Source organism: Sipha flava, unplaced genomic scaffold, assembly GCF_003268045.1.
Source record: "Sipha flava isolate LNK unplaced genomic scaffold, YSA_version1 1_pilon_pilon, whole genome shotgun sequence".
Classification (NCBI taxonomy): domain Eukaryota; kingdom Metazoa; phylum Arthropoda; class Insecta; order Hemiptera; family Aphididae; genus Sipha; species Sipha flava.
Window position 1 is genome coordinate 5,011,093 of NW_020272783.1, and position 21,985 is coordinate 5,033,077.

General features: G+C 30.3%; 1 protein-coding gene across 2 annotated transcripts; it reads right to left on the reverse strand.

The window, feature by feature from the left end:
• Positions 1-3,932: 3,932 nt before the first annotated feature.
• On the reverse strand, positions 3,933-13,747 carry LOC112682098 (ras-related protein Rab-13-like). 2 transcript variants are annotated; one of them, XM_025552577.1, is made up of 6 exons: positions 13,540-13,747; positions 10,465-10,525; positions 6,424-6,562; positions 5,356-5,445; positions 4,507-4,620; positions 3,933-4,225 (listed from the first exon to the last, which is right to left on the reverse strand). In XM_025552577.1, the coding sequence occupies exons 1-6, from the start codon at positions 13,655-13,657 to the stop codon at positions 4,127-4,129; spliced, it is 621 nt and encodes a 206-aa protein (XP_025408362.1). In that variant the 5' UTR covers positions 13,658-13,747; the 3' UTR covers positions 3,933-4,126. The 2 variants fall into 2 exon arrangements, with proteins under 2 accessions (XP_025408362.1, XP_025408363.1); XM_025552578.1 differs by lacking the exon at positions 13,540-13,747 and adding an exon at positions 10,616-10,871.
• Between the last annotated feature and the right edge of the window lie 8,238 nt (positions 13,748-21,985).

Sequence of the window (21,985 nt, forward strand, 5' to 3'; positions counted from 1 at the left end):
TTTTTGTTTCGCCTTAGGTTGACAGCTGAGACTTTACTTGCTACTGTCCTTCAAAAATCCGCGGAAGCACGGGTCGTCGGAGTTCCGTAGTGCTAACGAATGAAATCACTTTATACGCATGGCGACTTCACGACGTCAGTTCGTCAGCGGGATATACAATAAATAGTAAAGAAATACAATATCTTCTATTTCTGTGCCTTTTTCTTAATAAGATCCATAAGTATTTAGCTTCTGTAACGTCCTTCTTCGACGATATACTAAAATGATTGACTTGCGTATAAAGGCATTGTTTACGGGCTGTACACGTAGTCTTCTTTTTATTATTATTATTATTATCATAATTGCAACCACGACGGCGTCGACCTGTCCTTATCTGTGTCCACCTTCCTAATCTTCCGTCTGTGTGAATTTTAATTAGTATGTGTTCGTTGATTATTGTCTTATTTATTTATTATTATTGTCTCTCGTTAATTTTGTATTATCTTTGTTAATGAATTATGCAGATTAGTGAATTATTCTACTTATTACATAACCGCCAATGCCCTTTATTATATTACGTATTTGATATTTATTACTATTTTTTCTTCTGTCTGTCGTTCGCAGTTCGCCACTAAGGTAACACATTGTTTTTTTGTCGATCTTTTTGTCGTTCATTAAGGACACAAAACATATATAGTTTTTTTTATTATTTCATTTGTCTTACGCCAATTAGTCAACACCTCTTTTTATATACCTACTAAATCTACGTTGTCGCGACTGACAAAATCAACAAACAAACCAAAAAAGACAGAAATTCCTAAACGACAAGCCACCTCACGTCGTCATGCATCGCACGCTCCCCCGTCCGGTCCGTCATATGCCATTGTAACAGCCGCCCAACCAATATCCAGTACTACAAATTCAAATTCAAATTCAACGTCAAACATCTTGAACGAACTCAAAATATTATTTAATCCATTAGTTTCTCTGATAACTGTAATTTTAAGCAAATTAACAACAATATTCCCATAGCAGTCATTATTTCCAATATTAAATCTTTTATCAACAAACCCCATTAAAATTATCTACAATCCCATTCCATATTCTATTTGTATAAACCGTAATCTTAACTTTTACAAACTTGTAATAGCATGCAATATGCTGAAACATTTAATTATAATAAATAAAAAAAAAAAAAAAAATACGTTGTCGCGTACTTTTATCGCCGCGCCGTCCCGTAATTAATGCGGACGTTTATTAGTATTATTATTATTATTATTAGTGAAAAATCATAATTAATAAATCAAAACATTACCATAACCAGATCTGCGTTGCGTGAGTTATTTAAATATTATTAGTACGTGTCACCTTTTGTTTTGTCTTCTTCGTCGTGTCTCCACTCTGTGAGACCAGTCAATATTTTGGTCATCGTCGAAACACTTCGGTAGTGTACGCCTTCACCTCTGTGTAAGTCCGCCAGCCATTGGGTGGTGTGTGAGGCCGCCACGGTCCTTGAGAGTTACCAGTTACCATTGCAGTTACCATAGTCGTCACGTATTTTAAGTTGTGATTTGAGTGTTTAGTTAATAAGGTCTTTTTCCGATTTTTTGTGAGCTCTGTGGTCATTGTACCATACCAATCCGACCACAGAGACTCCCCCCCTTATAACTAAACTCAATATCAACATTCCCGTGTTAAGTTTAAGTCACTGTCTCCCATCCCGTCGTCGTCGTTGTGCACATTAAGTTGCCTATTCTATATCCGTCAGGCAACGGCACGTTAATTTGCCTATACGGTGAACTTCAGGTGTATGTTACAAATTTAATTAATTTTTTGGTTTTTGGTCTTACCAAGTGGTCCCTCGCTTTACCTTTATTCACACACGCATAAAATTCTTAATTCATATGAACAATGACTAAAAAACGTGCGTTTAACGTTCTTCGTATGAACCATATTTTTCGCAAAACGTACATATATTATTGATTTGATTTTGAATTTTATTTCATTCAACTAAATTTACTATAGATTCTTATTCTTTTTAAAAAACACTCACAAATTATAATACGTAAGAAATTGTTCATGAATTCACCCTCGAATTTATTAATTTTAATGCGTATTCTGTACTCATATGGACAAGTGTGACTATTATACACGTGTACTGGTACACAGTAATGTAAGAATCCTCATCGCCCTCAACCCGCATTTAAATATTATGAACCTTATTTTTTTGTTGGCAGCAAGAGTCTTGCGAGACCGCAAAACCAAGACCAATTTTGATCATCACTAATTTTCAAGACTTTTTGTTGAACTAAAATTATTTTATAGACATGTTTGTTTAAAAGCTAAAAAACGTGTCAGTTTCAATTTTCTTCAAATAGCTTGAAAAAATCTTTTGATAATTGTACTATTTAAAATTAAAATGATATACAAATTCAGTGATAATGTGTAGCTCTACGATTTTTATTTAATATATAAATAAATAAATAAATAAAAATAATAATGCTTAGCTTGGAGTAGAAATTTATTTATATTTATTATACTTATTTATAATACTTAATAATAATTTTATTTTACCTATTATTTATATTTATTTGTTTTTATATGATTTCTTAGGTTATTAATGTAGCCGTTATTTTAATATTTTATAACGAATATAGTCGTTATTTTATTGATTTTGAATATACCTGATGATGAATTTTTAATTCCATATTCCAGTGTGTACATAAAAAATATAATAATACTCCAAACTAAGCATTTATTTACTTATTTCTATATATATATACATAAGCTTTTTATTTTTATATAATTTACAAGTATTAACCATTTACTAATTTTTATTTTATTTTTTGTTAATTTATTAATTTTAAGTTGTTGAGTTATAATAAAAATTATTTTAGTTAAAATCAAATTTATGAGTTATAATAAAAACATAAATTTGATTTTATTTAAAACTCGTATGCTAAATTTATTGCCTTTTTTTTAACATTTCGTTAGTTTTCGAAACATTAAAAAGAATAATTCCGTCAACGTATCAACTATAACTTTGAACTTATTTCCTATATTTTACTTTTTATTCGGTTATGATCGAAGTAATTCTGATCGAAATTATGCATACAGAATATAAAAACACCTATATTTTATAGTAAGATCAATACATTTCTCGAGACCTAATAGAAAACTATTTTCATTTTCAAAATATTACAATTCAATCTTATAAGATTTTTAATTTAAATTGTGTGATGTTACTTATTTTTTATAGTTTATGAAATACCAATACGATATTATATTCATAGACATTAATACATTTCCTAGTATACTAGGAAAGAGAAGTATACTTCTTTTTATATTTCTGACATGTGTATAAATTAAAATATGTAAATTAAGTAATGATTATCTTAAATGTATATTTCCAATGTATTTAATTTATCAATTAAATAAATTAAAATAGATAAATAATATAATTTATCTTAGGTATACAATATGAAATGGATATAGAAATTTTGAAAAAATACATGTTTATTCGCAGAAAAAAAATATAGATGTATAATATTAATAATAATATGGTAAAAATATGTAAATGATATAAATCAATAGAGGTAAAATGTGAATGATTTGTATAGGTAGATCTATTATTATTAAGTATAGTTTTAATATAAAATATCGTTTTTATGTAAATACATTTTTCTTCTTTCTACAAGCCGTTTTAAAATCATGTATACACTTAAATGTTATATTAATATGACAATAATGAAGTGTCTGACCCTGTCATAAGTTGACACACCCCATTTGCGCATGTTAATCGTTACAAATCGCATTACTTTTAAAATTAATTTTAGATTTTTTCGATCGTACACGGAAAGTAATTTACATTATCATACTACGGTAAGTATATATTTTTTTTCTTAAATGATATAGATATCCATTTTTGTGCATTACGATACATAACAAAATAATTGTGTAAATATTTTCTGTTTCTTTGACCATATTGTTGTAGCGTATAATATAACAATTAATTCAGTTTTTCAGCATCATAAATAATCACCCGGTCAACATATTATTATAATATTTACGCTTTTGGGTTTATTTTTTTTTTTTTTTAATAAAACATGAATAGCAAAACAATTATTTTAATAATATTATATTGGTATTAGCAGGAACTGCACTTCCGTGTGGATTCAGCAAAAGATTTTTCGAAAAGAGGTGAACATTTCTCCCTGGGCGTCTCGTCTCTTAATCCAAACGCTCCCTGCAATGTACGTGTAAATCAATTAGATAAATATTTACTCGTATATTTAAAAATAGACAGTGCTCGGATTGGACAATTTTAAGTTACAAGATTAAAAAAACAGTAAACGTTTCCAGAAATTGTAAATCGTCTCTCCCGTTTTAATTAGATCGATTAGTAAGGGCACAGCGAAAACTTGAAAGCGAAGCATCTTTACTTTGCTCTCTTACTATACCCTTGCTAATGCAAGCACTGTTAATTGATAAATAGATTGTGCACGGGTTCGTAGATATAAAAATTACCGCATATTTGGAACGTTCTTTGATCATTTTCGCCAACGCCTGGAACGCGTCTTCGACGTTGACGTCCATCTTACAGGAAACTTCAAAAAACGGCATGTCGTAGCATTCAGCTATCTAAAGTAATGTAAAAATCCATTAAGGTTGCGAAAGTAATGCAATGTGTATTATCTGAAAACCTTCAGTTTAAATATTGTGAAATAGACTAATATTTCCGAATAACAATATAACTGCAGCTCGTTCGAGTGGTTGTCAATAACATATTTTTATATGTTTATCAATTGTTTTTTTGATCTGTATAGATTACAATGTAGATAAAATCTAGGTCAAAGTAAGTCGCAGAAAATCGTTCATATTCAATATACACCTGAACTTCCGCAAAACATTTAGTTTTATTTGTAAATACGTTCAAAATCGATTTTCTATCGTTTTGATCACGAAAAAATTAATACCTCTTAAAAAGCCAATGTTTGGCTTATGGATTTTCTTAACAATCGCATAAAATGCCTCGTTTACTTTTATTTCCACACATAATAATACCGGTGTGCGTAATAGCAAAAAAAAAAAAAAAATACAACAAAAAAAAATAATAATTAAAAAAAAAATAACACTACAACTCAGTAGTTCTTTAAGTCTAATTTGAGGAGGGGGAAGTGAGATTTATAAAAATTTATTAGGAGGCATAGAATATAAAAGCTTGGGATCCACTGCAATAACACAATATTTTAATTCATCAGTTGTCCAGTCGAATACGTATCGTTTCAGGAATGCTTGAATATTACAAACTCACGTTCAGCGGAGAAAACTCGACGAACGTATGTAAAATAATATTATAATTATGATTGTGCTCACTTTTTCTCCGTCCGCTTTGTCCACTGCTCTTAAGGAATCGTTGTCACATTTGTTACCGGCCAAAACCTTGATGACATCCGGAGAAGCGTTCTGCGCACACACACACAAATATTGACATATAGTACGTCACAATTGACCAATGAATATATGAGTCGTCCAGTTGCAAAAGGTAGTATGTCCAAACAAATAAAGTTTTCACAAACAGCAAAAAACTGATATTTCCATTAATATTTTATAAAACGTCACCATTTTTTTTTTCATAAATATATATAAAAAAAACATTTTACTTTTTTTAGACTATAGAAATCGTGGATAAGTAGTTTTTTAAATAATTTATATTTAAAATTGGACATATTCCCTTTTGCAACTAAAATATGGACACACTACCTTTTGTAACTGGACGACTCATATGATACGTAAATTAATGCATTTATTGGAACCCATATATTGAAACCTGATAATATATGTGCACAACATATGTTTAAATCATTATCATTAAAATATTATTTTATTATTATTTTATTTGACATATCTTGCATATTTTTTATTTCTTGATTTTTATTGCATATTTAATGCATATTATTTGTTATTTAATAGAGCGTATTTATTGCTACTATTGCATAGTTTTGTTCCAATCATCCAGTGCACTATAGTACGTTGAGAATATTAATTCAATAACGAATAAAATATTTTTATTTTCATTTTTTAAATGTGTACACTGATGATTGGTAAAAATTGAGAAAATAAGACTAAAAAAACAATGAGAGCTGTAACTGATTAAATTTTCATATATACTTTTTTTTACCATTATAATTTTAAATAAAACTGATTTTTTTCTATTAACTATATTCAATTGCAATTGCGTATTTATAAAAAAAATACGTGTTTTGTACCGCAATCAAAGTAATTTTAGGAACATAAATTGAAAAGTTTTTAGTCATACAATTTCGTTACCCAGATTCGTACAAAATTTAATATAAATCTTAATCGGCGGGCGCGGTTGTTTTAAATTTGTATATGATTTTTCCTCCGCTCCCAATCCGGTACATGAACATCACGTGCACTCACTTCTTGAATGTTCTTCAACCAGTACGTTAGATGGTCGAAGGAGTCCAAATTCGTGACGTCATACACGAGCAGTATACCCATGGCGCCTCGATAGTAAGCTGTTGTCAGAGTTCGAAATCGCTCTTGTCCCGCGGTGTCCCTTTGTATAACATAATATATTATTATCATATAGGTACGTCATTGCTTTTTCGTATAATGCACATTTCCACTCTGTAATGATAATCACATAACGTGGATTGTTCATATCATGAACGGATTAATCAATGGACTTGTAAAAACAACAACCGCACTCAGTGCAGTAGTGATATTGGAGCTCAATTAAGAGGGAGGGGGGATTTAAAAATATCATGTGTATATACTGTATTATTTCATTAGTTATCGGCTATAGGTTTTAACCGTGTTTCAAACAACACCAATAAAAAAATTCAAGGAGGGAAATATACCCATCACCCTAGCTAGGCCACTGACATAGTGTGATAAAATATTAAGATATAGCATTGTATCATTATTCGTTAGTATCCCATAATATTTACAAGTCAACGCGCATGAATTTACAACGTATTTATTTTTCACCGTGAAGCACGCTTTTTGATTTCTACGATTAAAAAAAACCACCGATCACAACTAACAAGATCTCCGATAGTGTATTTAGCTCAAGTTTATGGACAGTTTAACTAGTTAAATACTACCAAGTTTCGCCTGCGACCTACAATTACTGTCCCTGTATCTGCTATTGATGGTGTTATAGCTAAGCTTTGTAGGAAATATGACACGTTTGTACTATTGTTAAAGTCGTCATTAATTTCTTCGCCCACATTTTCATTCCATATCCGTCATCGTTGTTATTAATGTTATTGCTGTTAGCGTTCTCGCACGCATGACTGTACCGGGACGCGCGCATTTTCTCGACACAATTTGTCGGAAAATCGATGTTTGATTTTCTCCTATTGAGTATTGTGTGACAAGCTTTTATCACGAAAAATCGTCAAACCCGACCGAGAAGAACTAAAGCCAACAATTAATATCAAACAACCAAATAATGCTAGTTATTCTCTATTTATCAAATTGACATCAGAATTATTTGTTGCTGGTTGGCTCTAGTATCTATGCCTAAAATCCGCGGAACAATGTTCTCTATAATTTAAAAACATAGCATTACGATTGAATAAATAGTTCCAGAGCTATAAGGTAACAACAGTTCTAGTTTTCAATTACACATACAAAGGTATAGACATAAAATATACTTGGCTGCAGACTAAACATAAATACTCGTTATCCGATATTGATGATTATTAACTTTCCAACAATGACTCAGTGTACACCGTAAATTTAGGTAGGCATTTTATTAATTCTATGGAGGTGTGTGCATTCTATGGGACTTTTTAGTACTTAAATCGAAAGTAGGCACAACCTCATTATATAAATATTTCACTTTTGACGTCCCTTTAGCTTAAACTTCAAATATTTTGAACCGAGTGTATAAAGTCAATATTTAATTTGTGATATGCGAAATCGATTTATCTACATATACTTAACGTAAAGGCTTTAATGGCAATCTTAGTGAAATTTTAAATATGTATCTAATCTAAAACGAACACTTGCACATTGTTACTAACTGCGAATAGGATCTGTTGTTAGTGTTCTTAGAAAATAGTTACACAATTTAAGATGCATACATTATTTAAGCGTGTAAATGTATTCAAGTAACAATAAATAAAAATGTAATTATTTATTTGTTTTTTTTTTAACTTTTATTGAGACATTGTTAGAACAATAGTATAATAGTAAATAATTATATTGTCGTCATTGACATAAATGCACACGAAACTCTCAAAACTAGAAATATCGGTAACGAAAACAAATATATATATAAATTTATTATAGATTACATTTCAGTAAAATCATTATATTTATTACATAATATAGGTACTATTTAATACGTTTATTACATTTTATAAACTTATCTCTTTTGTTAATTTAGTTTTTTTATTGTTTTTGCGGAAGATTATCAGAATCATACAGCTATATAGTTTCTATTCTGTATATGTATGTACACTGTATGAATGAACATATTATTTGTTTGCGTTTTATTGTGTAATTTTATGTTTTGTTTTTTTTTATATATATAAAACAAACCTAGAAAAACTGAGGTTTTTATAATTTTTAAGTGGAAAAGTATGCAACTTAGTTAAATTTATCTATGTTATTGTGAATTTGAATATTTTTTACTTATTTGACAGTTAACATGTATTATTCATTTAAGGTTAAAACGCAAATATTGTATTATAAAATGTAATTACGAACCGAATAAATTTTTGATAAATGTATAAATACATAAGTATAAGTACATTCATCAATCAAATTAATTTTTCTCGTATTAATTATAATAATTAAATTTTGGAATATTTTATTTAATTTTGCAAATAATGATATTATTATAATTTTTATATTTCCTTTTATGCATTATAATTTTGTATGTATACAAAAAATATACTATTTTAATATTGTATTTGTATATCTTAGACTAATAGATAGTATTTTCATTCGTGTATATATCGGTTGAAAATATGAAATATGCAAATTTAGAACAATAAATTATGTCATTTAGTAGAACTCCTGAAACTGTCATCCTCCCTTGCCTCTAAGTATATTAACTCAATGTCAATTATTTGTAGACGTTTGCTAATGACGTCGAATATAATTAATGAAAACCGTTGATTGCAATTAAAATAAATTATATATTACCCAAAAACTATTTATATTTGTAATTTTAATATATACAGTTAGTAATAATTTTTTCAGTAAGTTGGTTTTGTATAATTATACAACATTTTTTAGAATATCTAAATTAAAATTTCACTTTTTTTCGTGCATAATTGAATTATTTAAAGTATAATTTAGTTTAGTGAAATATATAAATCGATCCATAAAGTAATAAAAACCCAAAAATCAAATATTTGAACAAAATTAGGATAATATTTTTTTCTTAAATATTTACACTATTCTTGAAAATGAAATCAGTTCAAAATGGCAGCCAACGACTAAAATAGTTTTTTTTATTTTTTTTTATTTAAATTAAACATATTTTATAAATATTTATTTACTTGATAATAGTAACCCCTGTTATAGTAACATAATCTAACTGGTTTTATTATTATAGTATTTATTCTTATTCAAATAGCTCATTCAACGTTAAAAATTATGTATGCAAATTACCTTGCATGCCAACTATTAAAATTGTATCAGAGATGAATAATATTTTAATATAGATACATAAAGTTTTATTGTGCGTTCATCAACATTCTACATTACCGCACTCAAATGAATTTTTAAGCGGAATTTCAGAGCAGTATCTCTTTAATTGTACTGTATAGTTGTACGTTGATGATAAATGTATTGTGTCAAGATAGTATAGTTTGGCCCGAAAACTGCAACAATTGAAAATGCTATCTAAATAATACCGACGTACCTAATACAATATTATAATGTATTAGTAAACAGGGCTTATTACTTACTTAGCTTTTTACTTACTGCTCAAATACACTGAAAATTTTGTTTTATAAAATTTATTTGGATTATAATACTCACCCCCCCCCCCCCCCAATAAATTGTATATTGATATTTTAGAATTTTTACCATCGCGTGGTAAAATATTAAAAAAAATACGTATCTTTTACCACTATTTAAATTTAAATTTCATAGATTAATCAATCTTCGAAGTAGTAGAAGATAGTAGTAGAAGTAGTAAATTGTAAACTTACATAATTATAACTTATTAGGTACTAGGTTGGGTTTATAAATTACACAAATTTCAAATACTCAGCAGAAATTCAATCATTCTATATGGAAAATTTTATTTTTGTAAGGTGCCCATATTCATAAAGTCCACTTCTCTTTTGATTTTTCCTACTGTTAAATTTGGGTCGTACTGCCCATTAAAATAAGACCTGCTAGTAAACTGCCATGAAGTAGTTAAACGTAAGTATCGTTTAGTTATGCCACTTTTATGGTATAACTATAATGCGTAAATTTTATTCTTACCATATTTGTAACTTAACCGGTTTGTCGTCCAGCTGAATAATCTTTTGTTTGTAATCAACTCCTGTAATCAAAATTAAACATCAATGGTAAGATTATTTATTATTTATTATTACTGTTATCTGAAAATCGATAGAACAACAAATATTATTACGTATCATATATCCTTTTAGCATATAAGTTATGTCAGAAACGTGTAATATAATTTTATCCATTCAGTGTGCAATGGACGCGTTTTATAGAAAAAATTGATGTCCGGTTTATAGTTAAGGGATAATGTAAAATCGTGCAGAATTTACTCTGCTAAAAATAATACATTACATTTTGAGACAAAACACGTGAATTGTTTGTAAGATATAAATTTCCGGTTGCCCGAATCACAATTGTCTCGGCGACATTATACCGTGACTCACTTCAAATTTACTTGTGCAACAATGTGATTTACACGTTTAGCAGGCTAATCTTTTTGCGCTGCCTTGACGGCGTTACGAACATTTATATAATAACAGTTGTAAACGAATAAAAACCGTTATCGTTCATTCTTCACTGATATGCGGATTACACGTACCTACACACGTATGGAGTGCTAATAAAATCATCAACGAACTGATAAACGCGAGTACCAATTTATTAAGTAGAAAACAAACATCAAATTAATGGCAAATGCATTAAACAACGTAAACAAAACGAAAATATAGCAGTTATTTGTACAGCGTTATATATAAAATAATAATATATGGTTAGGAATAAAATAATGACATTAAAGGACTTGCACCGAACTATACTGTAGATATTTTTCTATAATATTTATGAAATGATTTGTATTAAAATGGGTATAAAAATTCGTTTTCCACTCGTAATCGGTTTACCGTACACGATTAACCGCAAGGGACGATACTATACGTGTCGTATATTTAATACACACACACACACACACATACACACATCAACACGATTTGAAGTATAACACGAGGTGTGCAGACACGTTCGTCTTCGTGATCCCTAGCGGGATGTTGACCAAATTACGTTACGACTTTCAGGCGATAAAACCCTCGAAAATATGATATAACGGTTATATTGTACAATCGGGACGAGAACTACTACGGTTTAGCGTTTAATGCAACAACCGTTCTTCGTACACTCGGTTCATCCGAAGGATGATATCGCGTCATTCAACATTAAATATTTTTTTACACGTACATTTTACACGTTAAAATAATAAACAGCATTGCGACCTTCTACACGTTTATGTAGGTCAAACGGGATCCCGTGCTCTAGTTGCTCATTTACAATGACGCATACACAACGTAACAACAATACGTGTACGGAGCGGTTATCGCGTGCACATTATGATTGAGTGTATTCCGGTTGAATTCAAGTCTGGTCATGTTATGTTCGCACTGTGCAGTTCGCCCGTTAAACTAATCATGAAAACGAACAAAAAAAAAAAACGCAGAAAGCGACAAGATCGCAGAGACGCATGATTTAGGATAAAAGGTACTTGGCCGTCGACTACGAAATCATATACATTTTGAGCATAAAAAACGGTAGTGAAATAGAACTATATTATTCGGTTAGCGGACCGTATTTTTCCAAAAATACGTTTAAAGTCACGTATCGCGTGCCCTTAAATAGCAGCCGCCACCTGTGTTAAGCATATAGTAGTGGTGGCGCCGAGTACGTACTTTCAAATGAACCACCTAAATATAGACAGAGGGAGGGTGGACGGCGGCTTTGGATGGTATGTTATTCGGTTGAACATACATACAGATGCATAAATGAATACGACGCGTGCACTCAGTGGCGCCACAACCGGGGTAGATTGCGATGCTAAATAACATCTGAGACGCGTGACTCAAAAAAAGGCACGTCGCAATCACTACTCTCGCCCCTAAATGTCCAAAGGCTTCCTACTGCGTGATAAGAATAATGATATTTTTGTACATATGAAGTATAAACACGGAAAAAAACGTAAATATTTAGGGTGTATGAATGCTAAGTATTTTTTTGATATAAATTTATTATAAATAAAACTTTTACTCATCACGCTGTGCATTGATAATAGGAATGAAATCATGATAAGAAAAAAGCAACTTGAATTGAGTATCGATGAGCGTTTTCACGGCATGAATCTATTTTGAAAATTGTCTGTTTTTATGAAATCTGTTAACACCTACCCTCTCTTTCTACAACGAAATTAACAATTTTACTACATAATATTGTGAGAACTGTAATCAATCAATTAAGTATTAACTGTATAGTGTATATTAATTATTATTGATCTCAATTTAATTTTTAAATACTTCATTTGTATAATAAAACAATAATAAAATTATACACTATACCCACAATGACAATTACTATAATGGCAATAATTAAACAGAAGCCCATAAAGAAAAGTAAAAGTAATTTGTATAATTCTAATTTAATTCAATTGTATTTGATAATATTACAGTTTGTGGGTTAGTTAAGTAACTCATAAAGTATATTTCAAGCGGAAAAGAACATTGCCTTTGTGTTATTAATAATGAATCACCCCATCCCCTATTCTGATAAAACAATTTTTTTGTACCAGACAACTATAAAGTTTAATCATTGCGTGTATCTACCTTAAATTACGGGGAAATTGCGTTTTCTCTTTGAAGTATAATTGCATTGTAATTATGACATATGTTTTCACGATCCGGGGTTCGCGTCGATTAGAATAGTAAATAAACGTTTGTGTTCGAAAAAACTTAATGGTTATCAAGAAAAAATTAATAAATAATGGAAATGTCGTGAAATGACTTATTTAACTCTTATCCATTTCGGGGGTTAGATTAAACAATAAATGGGTTTGAGAATTTATGCGATAATAGTTGTATTCTAAAAAAAAAAAAAAGGTCCAATGCCCTGTAATAGGGCATTTGCATATCCTGCCTAACAGTAAATACAACCCTGAAATTGCTATTCTGGCCAAGCTGTACAGGTCAAAACGTCGAAAAAACGGTTACTGATGCGAATTGCACCACACGTTTCAAAGGACTCGGCGTGCCACCGATATGGTGGATGATGAACACAAGCTTACACAACACTCACCTATGGTCGATATGTACGTGTCGTAGTACGTCTCGTCGCAGAACCTGTGCATCAGACATGTTTTGCCGACGTTCGAGTCGCCCAGCACGAGCACCTTGTACGATTCGCCGGCGTTCATGTCATAGCCGTCGGCCGCGCACCCAAACGCACACCACGCAAACGCTGAACTCGGCGGCCCGATGCCGTGTGCTGCCGCCGTGCGCTGTCGCCCTGTCCCTTGCGCCAACAACCCGCGCGGAATCGCTCGATTGTTCGCTGCACCGCCACATCGATAGTTCGTGTATCATGCGATTGTTTCCGTCCTATCCTCTCGTACGCCCACGCCACCCCCATTTCTACCACCCTCCTTCCACCATTCGTCCCGCTACTAGGTTGATCCGCCGTCCGAAGGGCACGCACGCCGTGCAAACGATAAATGCACCCTCCTCCCCTGGTCGCCGTCGACGCGATGACTCACCCGACGGATATCGATTCGGTGGCAACCCTCACCGACGTGGCCCTAACGGTCGAGTCATTCGTATTACTAAATTGTATACTCTCTCTCTCACTCTCTCTCTCTCGCATTCTTTTGCCGCCTCTTGTTTTTCATCTTTCTCCAGCGATTTTTACCGACAATCGTACCGTTGCGCGCAATGTCCGACGTGTTTCATGTATGATTACATATTTATACGTACATCTACACAGACCGCACGCGTTTTTAATAACTAGTAGTAGCTTTTAGTTCACGCCGGAGAAAATATTCTCCGCTTCGGAGGGGTTATTCATTTTTCGACATTGTTATCACGTCATTTCCCTTGTTAACGCAATACTATCTGCGAACACGATATCAACATTTTGTTTCCTAACGGTGAACGATTATAATCCCGACGCCCAATGCGCGTACCTACGTGTAAGCTAACGGGCACTAAACACCATTTATTAGTAACTCGTTTTGACTGCTATAATAAAGGTCGCTTAAAAAAGGATAAGAAATTAATATTGTTTTCCTATCCGTTCCACCTGGTACTAACTTTAAATTGATCGAATCGTTCTTTCGGTGTTATATTTGCAAACAATATTTGCATCATATGAGTTCACAGATATATCTGGATCAATAAAAATATTAAAATTTAATTAATTAATGTTGAAATTTGTTTCCGTTCAAACATTATAAACTCTGAATTCTATTTTTGCAATAAGAACAAAAAGAAAACAAGCCACAAAGCACAGGTTTACATCCAATGTGAAAGTTTTTCAAAAATGTTGTTACAAAATTATCATACTCTCTTGGAACTATCTTGGATATAAATAATTGATAAACTTAAATTAAAACCACTCTATATATCTGCAATATATTATGCGTGTACCAGGAGAGGATCCGTAGAGACGAAAAAGGCGTGATCCCCCAAATCCCCAAAGTTTTTTCACACTTGGCAAAAAAAGACTATTAATTCATTTTTCATTGATTATTTACAAATCCTAAACATTTTGCCTACCAATAGAATAATATAAACAATTTATACCGCACAGAATGGGTTGTAATTTCTTGGACATACAAGCTACACGCCGTGTTATAACTTATTTATCGTGTTGAATTTTGTATCAGTTGATAATATTATACAGTGTACTGTAATAAAAATTATTTAATTAGACTGTCAATTTTAGTTATAACAGCATAGAGAAGTTTTTCGTCTTGAAGACTACTTAGAACTTGATTAAGGGCAAGAATTGGAGAAGAAAAATTGACAAGGTTGGCTTTTATGTAGGTTTTTATAAGGTTATAATATAATAATAATAATAATAATAATAATAATATAATATATTATTATATTTGATATTATGTTATTTTATTCCTTTAATTGTTATAACATTTATCTTTGTTCCTGAAGCTTACCATATATATATATCATACTTGTATATAAATGGTTATGCATCCCCTCCCCATCGTTAAAAATGTCTAGACCCACCCCTGGCGTGTACGCGTCTCTTATACAAACAAGTAGACAATCATAATACATAGTATTGTACATTCGAATCCACGCGCGAGTTTTCATTCTTTATTTCCTACATTACAGCGCATAAATCGCAAGAATCGTCGCCCACGTTGGCTATTAGTGTTAATGTCACGCCGTTTGATCATCATTATTTATTTATTTTTTCTTTTCGCGCTTTGTTCTCTACATTTCATCATAATATACGTGTCGTGCGCGCACTTTGTAACGCGTTCGCGTGCATCAACACGTTAAATAGTTATTGGTACGCACGAATACATTATCATTACAATGCGCCGGATAAACGATAGGCATATCGGCTATGAAATAATAAAATGAACACGATCATTATATATTCACCGTGTAGGATATTGTTTTTGCTGTTGCGCATTCGGCGGTGCGATCACAATATCCAAGTTGTTCTATCGCATCCGACACGAAGCATCGGACCGCGATGTTTATTAATCGAGGGGTTTTTTTTTCAATTGTTTCCATCTCGTGTCTGTATAATACCAATGATTCGCTATCGATATATCACCCGTCTGCACTCGGAGTACATACGAGTGAACATCCACGCAAATCGATTCTAGCGACCGAAGTTCGGTTTTTTAATTGTTTTTGAGTACAAACGCTCGTACCAAAACTCCGAGAACAGTTAAATGTTTGTGCACCGAATACAAGTTCCGAATCAAGTCTCATCGGTCATCCGACGGACGTTGATGCACACGTGTTGCGGTGCGAGTGAATCAAAAGTTTTTACCCGTCCGTGCAAAGTCGACGTTATTTCTTCGAGCATCGTCAAAATTATAAGCAACGATCGCGTTCGTCGCAAACGATATTTGGCGTTCGCGAACGATTTTACCGCACATCGTATGAGCTTGGGTGCTCAACGACATTTGCTCTCGTGTGTACGCGCATTTATGTATATTATAATGTATTAATTGTTGGTATTTTATGTGTACACATCGATTTCGTACGAGTGGTAACAATGGGAAAGATAATTTGAGATTTGGATGTTACTCGGCGATAATGCTATAACAAATTTTATATGATATAGTACTTTTATTGTGGGAAATGCAAAAAGAATATTTTATAGCATAACAGAGAGTTCAACGTGTTCGGAGACGATGCGATGAAGCGAAATATATTACTTAAATCTCAGGGGAAAATATATAATAACGCATTTTATGTTTGACCGAATTATGAAGTAGTAAAAAGTTCAATGCGCTTACAGCAGTCAGTTTCTTAGATTATGATAAATTGTGATTTGTATTGTCATATATATATATATATACACATCAGAATTATAAAACTTTAAGTATACGCAGTACAATGCAATCGTCTAACAATAAATTTTGTTCGTGGAGAGACGTTAACAATTAAAAGTCCTTAATAATATTTATTGGTACATACTTCAAGTTTCACAGCTTTGCGCTTTCCTGATCAAGTCCTCGTGTCGCTTTAAATTCCTTAACATTTTTACTTATTGTTCAAAAAAAAATATATATAGTTGGTAAATTCTCCATTATAAATAAATTTTTTTTTTTTTAACAAAAGGTACAAATTATTCATAATATCGTTAGCTTAAACATTTCGAAATACATTTAAAATAATAAAATAACAAAAAAATTAAATATTATTAAATTATTATTAATATTTGTAAATTAAAATAATGAAAAAATCATCGTCAGATATATACAAAGTCCCGAATTTTTAATTCGAAATCGATCGTACAATATAGTAATATAATACAATACAATACAATATAAACATATAATAATACTCCAGACTAAACATTCATTTATATCTATATATATAAACTATTTGTTTATTTATTTATATATTAATAAATTTAAACTGTATGAATAAATATATTTACATATATTCTAAGATTCTAAATAATTTTGGTTCTTATAATTACAAACAATTATAAATCAAAAATATAGAATGACTAATTAATTAATTGGAATTTGACTAAATATAATTTATAAATTTAAATCTTTGATAAAATCTAGTGAAGATTGCTGAGGGCAAGTTAATTGCTCTTACTCACAGCATCCTTTAATAATATAACCAAACTACATTTTTTTCCGTAACTTTTAGGATTACAAAAACACATCCAAAATAATTTAAGTTCACAATTGATATATATTTGTCTCAACGCAAGAGAAAATTCTTGTGCAATTTTTTTTTATTTACGTTAAACTAACCCATTGTTTGACCTATTCAAGTATAACTTGGTATATATGTCGTATTCTGTAAAGTTATCCAGACCATTTTATCAGAACAAATAGTAACTTTCAAAGTTAGGAAATAGAAAACTTACAAATTTAAGTAATACGTATATATATATTATTATTATTATTGAGTATTGTAACAAAAAATGAACATTTCTTGTAATTCGACTAGCCTTTCTAGAGATGTTTAAAGCTCATCTAAAGTTAGTTATATATAGTTTATATAAGTTTATATAGATATCTATACCTAGAACTTTCAAGACATTCAATGCATTTTAAAACTTATTTACATGATTAAACCTATGAAAAGTCCCGAGCAAAAATCTTACCTTGAGGCTGGAGTTCTCATAAGTTTTTAAGATATAGATTTTCGAAATTTAATTTAGGAATTATTTTTACGTAATTACATGATCAAATTAATAATTAAATCGCCAAACGGTTGAACGAACCTATATAAAAGTTGAAAAAAGTTTTTTTAAAACCATAGATGTAAAAAAACGTGAAAGTTTAACAAAGTGCGAAATCGACTTTCAATCTCATAAATAGCTTTTAACGCAGTCAAGTAGAATTATTTTTATTTCTATGGCACGTAGGTCTTTATTTACATTATTTCTATGTATTTTCTCTGCTTTTTTGGAAAAATATGAATAGAATAAAAAGACTTTCAGTTACATATAAATAAAGAATAACTGTAATGTTTATTCTAAGAATAAGTATTGTGTAAGTGTAATATAGGCGTGTCTACGGTGGCACCCTAGGGTGTCCGGGCTGCCCCAACAATTTTCCAAAGGTGCCGGACAACCTAGTTTTAAAAATGTTTTAGAGTTTTTATAAATTTTATTTAAAAAAAAGTTTTCTTTATTTGCTAATAACAGTAACACCAAATAACTAATAACATAATACTGTGTTGTAATGTCTTCTTTCATATTATGATCCTTTTTTTAAAAAATTTTATTTATTCATTGACCCTATGTTTTCTTATCTTAATTGGAAATATGAACAGATGAAAATAGTAGTATCACATTAGGGATTTTTAACTGGAAATATAGTATTTAATATTCAATCAGAAGATGCATGTAAATTGTCTAACGACTTAGTTATGAAATTCTCAGAAGATCATAATGAAACTAATTTTTATTCAGAATTAAAATGTTTTAGACACCTAACTAATAACTTGAAGAATAATTTTAAATTATCTTAATTAGCTACTAAAATATATTCATGATTATTCTTTAAAATATGTTTATCTTAATATTAGCTCCACCGCCGACGACTACAACATGCAAAAGTAGTTTTAGTAAATTTGAAATTATTAAAAATCGTTTACGATTACTCAAAGACAATTAACAAATACGAGAATATTATTTATTGAGCGTCAACTGGCTTCAAAAATCAATTTTGAATATATGATTAATGAAATCGTCACAAAGCAAGTTCAAAAAATATTTTGAAAATGTATGAATATTCTAGTTTTTATTAATTTAATATAAGGTTATAAGGTCACAAATGCTTTTTATTCTATTAAATATCATCTTCATTGTGTGTATTTATTAATAAATAAAATAAATAAATTTAGATATCTATGTATAAAAATTGTCTGTATGTATGTGTGTGTATATGTGGGGACGGGGTCGGGGTATAAATATACAAAAGCGGAAATACAAGAAATATCCAGGGACGCTCATGAACCTTGCTACGGCTATGTGTACTTAATATAATCATAGAAAAATTAAAAGAACCGGAAGCAGGAAGTTAACAAATAAAAATATAAATTAATTACTTTTATAAATAAACATTCGTTTGAGATCGATAAATGAGTTATGCGCAATTTCTAATTTCCAAGTATGTGATTGTATGGAATATTTTTAATAATACCGGTTACCAACCCTCCATTATTATTTATTATATCGCACAAAGATTATTATTACGGAAAAAATTTTTTATCAACTGAGAAATGTTGATTTATATATGGGTAGGAAACTGCTACAGAAAATGTATGAATATAATATATGTACGCCTTAGCCGTGTCAAAGGAAGTTATAATGACAGAACGTGCAACGAAAAGAAAATCTTCAAAAACTCGAAAAATACCAGTACAAATAATAATATTTTATCATAAAATAAAAAAATAACATTTTCACTGCACTATTTCACTATTATGAACTGCTTTCGTGCAAATGTTACCGTATCATAAAAAAATTATGTTTTGAAGAACATTATTTTTAATAAAAATGAAATCTATGATTGTATAATTGTATCGGAATTAAATCTAATGTCATATTGTGTTGGTATTCCGACATTGTGTAGATTTCGGTTGCATATCGATTGGAACTTTTGTATACCGGATTCACATTCGTCGGTGTATTCGCGATCCCAATTTAATATCGAAAAATCGCCTATGAATTGAGTTACAAACAGTTAAACAGTTAGGTACGTCGGCGAAAACACGTATTATAATAATTCGGTAAGTTTTCCCGGATATCGTTCGTTTTTCTGCCGGGACCGTTTTACGACAAAACCGTAATGATCGGGTTCGAACACGGAAACTGCCGAGTAACAATACGTGTATTATAAAATGTTGGTTGTCTGACGAGTAAACTACGAAATTAGTGCACGTAATAGGCATGTACGCAGGCTTAATCGTCGTTTGGTCATCAGGTCACGTCAATACTAGGCGGTCTGGTGGTCTGGGATCCGTTTCTACGTAGACCCACCATGAATCGACGAGGTATAGAATATTAAATACTTGCGGGAGATCTTGAGGATACGCATCTCAACTGCAGAAATACATACAAAAGTAACTCGAAACACCCGAAGTATAATTGGTACTTTTGTAGATATGCGCACCAGAACTGTCGAATATTTAATTTCGAAAAACTAGATTCTCTATTTTACTAAAAACAAAGAACAATGAATTATCATTTTTTAGCGATAAACATTCAAGTATTTTAAGCATGAAATGTTTTAAAAAATGTTTAGAATTCTCGTTTAAGGATAGGTTCAAATAGGTAAAAATTGATGTTGAATATATAACTATTGTTGACTGTCAATTGTGTATTTAGTTTATATTGTCAAATAATAAACGTATACATATCTTCTCATCGAAACATAGTCTCGTAAACGCTTACGGATGAAATTAAAAAAAAAAAAGCATAATTGCAATAAAACATATATCATACTATATTTATCCAATTGCAGAAATCGGTATTTGTATGTTCCATAACATCGTGTTGTGATACTAAAGCTTTGGGATTCCCATGATTCCAATTTTTAATCTCAGACGAACATTTAATATATTATATGTATTTGGCCATGCTCAACTGCGACATGGAAATTAAATGAAACTTATTGCCCCAACTGTCTACTACTGTCTTAACTACTTTAACAAAGAAAAATATTTTCTCATAATTGTTTTGTTCTTCAGATATATGTCTAGTGTATACTAGAATGTAACTAACTTATAGCGACAAGTTAATCATTTATAAAAATTGTCAATTGTATTAAATTAATAATGAAAAATGATCCATCTACGTGACCTTGTATTTAAACAGTTATTGGTTATTGTTCTTTTTATTATTGTACAGCGCATAATTCATGTTTCTATTTCTTTTTATAATCTTCATTCATTTTGTAAAAACATTAAACTTGTTTCATTAATTTATGTTTCAACAATCTGTGTGCATTATGAACCAATATATAACGATAATGGTTGAAGTATAATAAATCATAACAAATAATCAGAAAAAAAAATTTAATTTTAATATTTTTCATTTAACAACATTAAATTGGATCCACAAAAATTTGAGTTTTAAAATAATTTTAAACAAATTAATAATATATTGATTTTTAAAACGCATAAACGAAAAGAAAATTAAAAATAAAAAAATTCTGTAATGGTTACAGAACGTTATTAAAATCGTATTATATTTATATTATTTAATTTATCAATAAATAAACAAATATGTTATAAATAAAATAAATAAATAAATAAATGCTTAGTCAGGAGTATTAATATATTTGTAAAGTACGACTAGTTTTGAATTAAAGATTCATCGTCAGGTATTTTATTTTTTTTTTTATTTGCCTTTGTTCGATCGTCAGGTTAAAAAGTATATAAAATAGTGACTGAATATGAAAAATAAAAGAAGGAATACTCTGAGATATTTGTAATTTTACATAAAGGTAATTTATTTTAATATAAAAAATTATTCAAAATTAATTCTTATAATACATATATTT

Coding starts and splice junctions, on each gene's coding strand:
- LOC112682098 (XM_025552577.1), bottom strand. CDS start 13,657: ATGAACGCCGGCGAATCGTACAAGGTGCTCGTGCTGGGCGACTCGAAC. Junction 6,563..10,464: donor CCGGTTAAGTTACAAATATG/GTAAGAATAAAA, acceptor TGTTATACAAAG/GGACACCGCGGGACAAGAGC. Junction 4,621..5,355: donor ACAAAGCGGACGGAGAAAAA/GTGAGCACAATC, acceptor ACATTACTTTAG/ATAGCTGAATGCTACGACAT.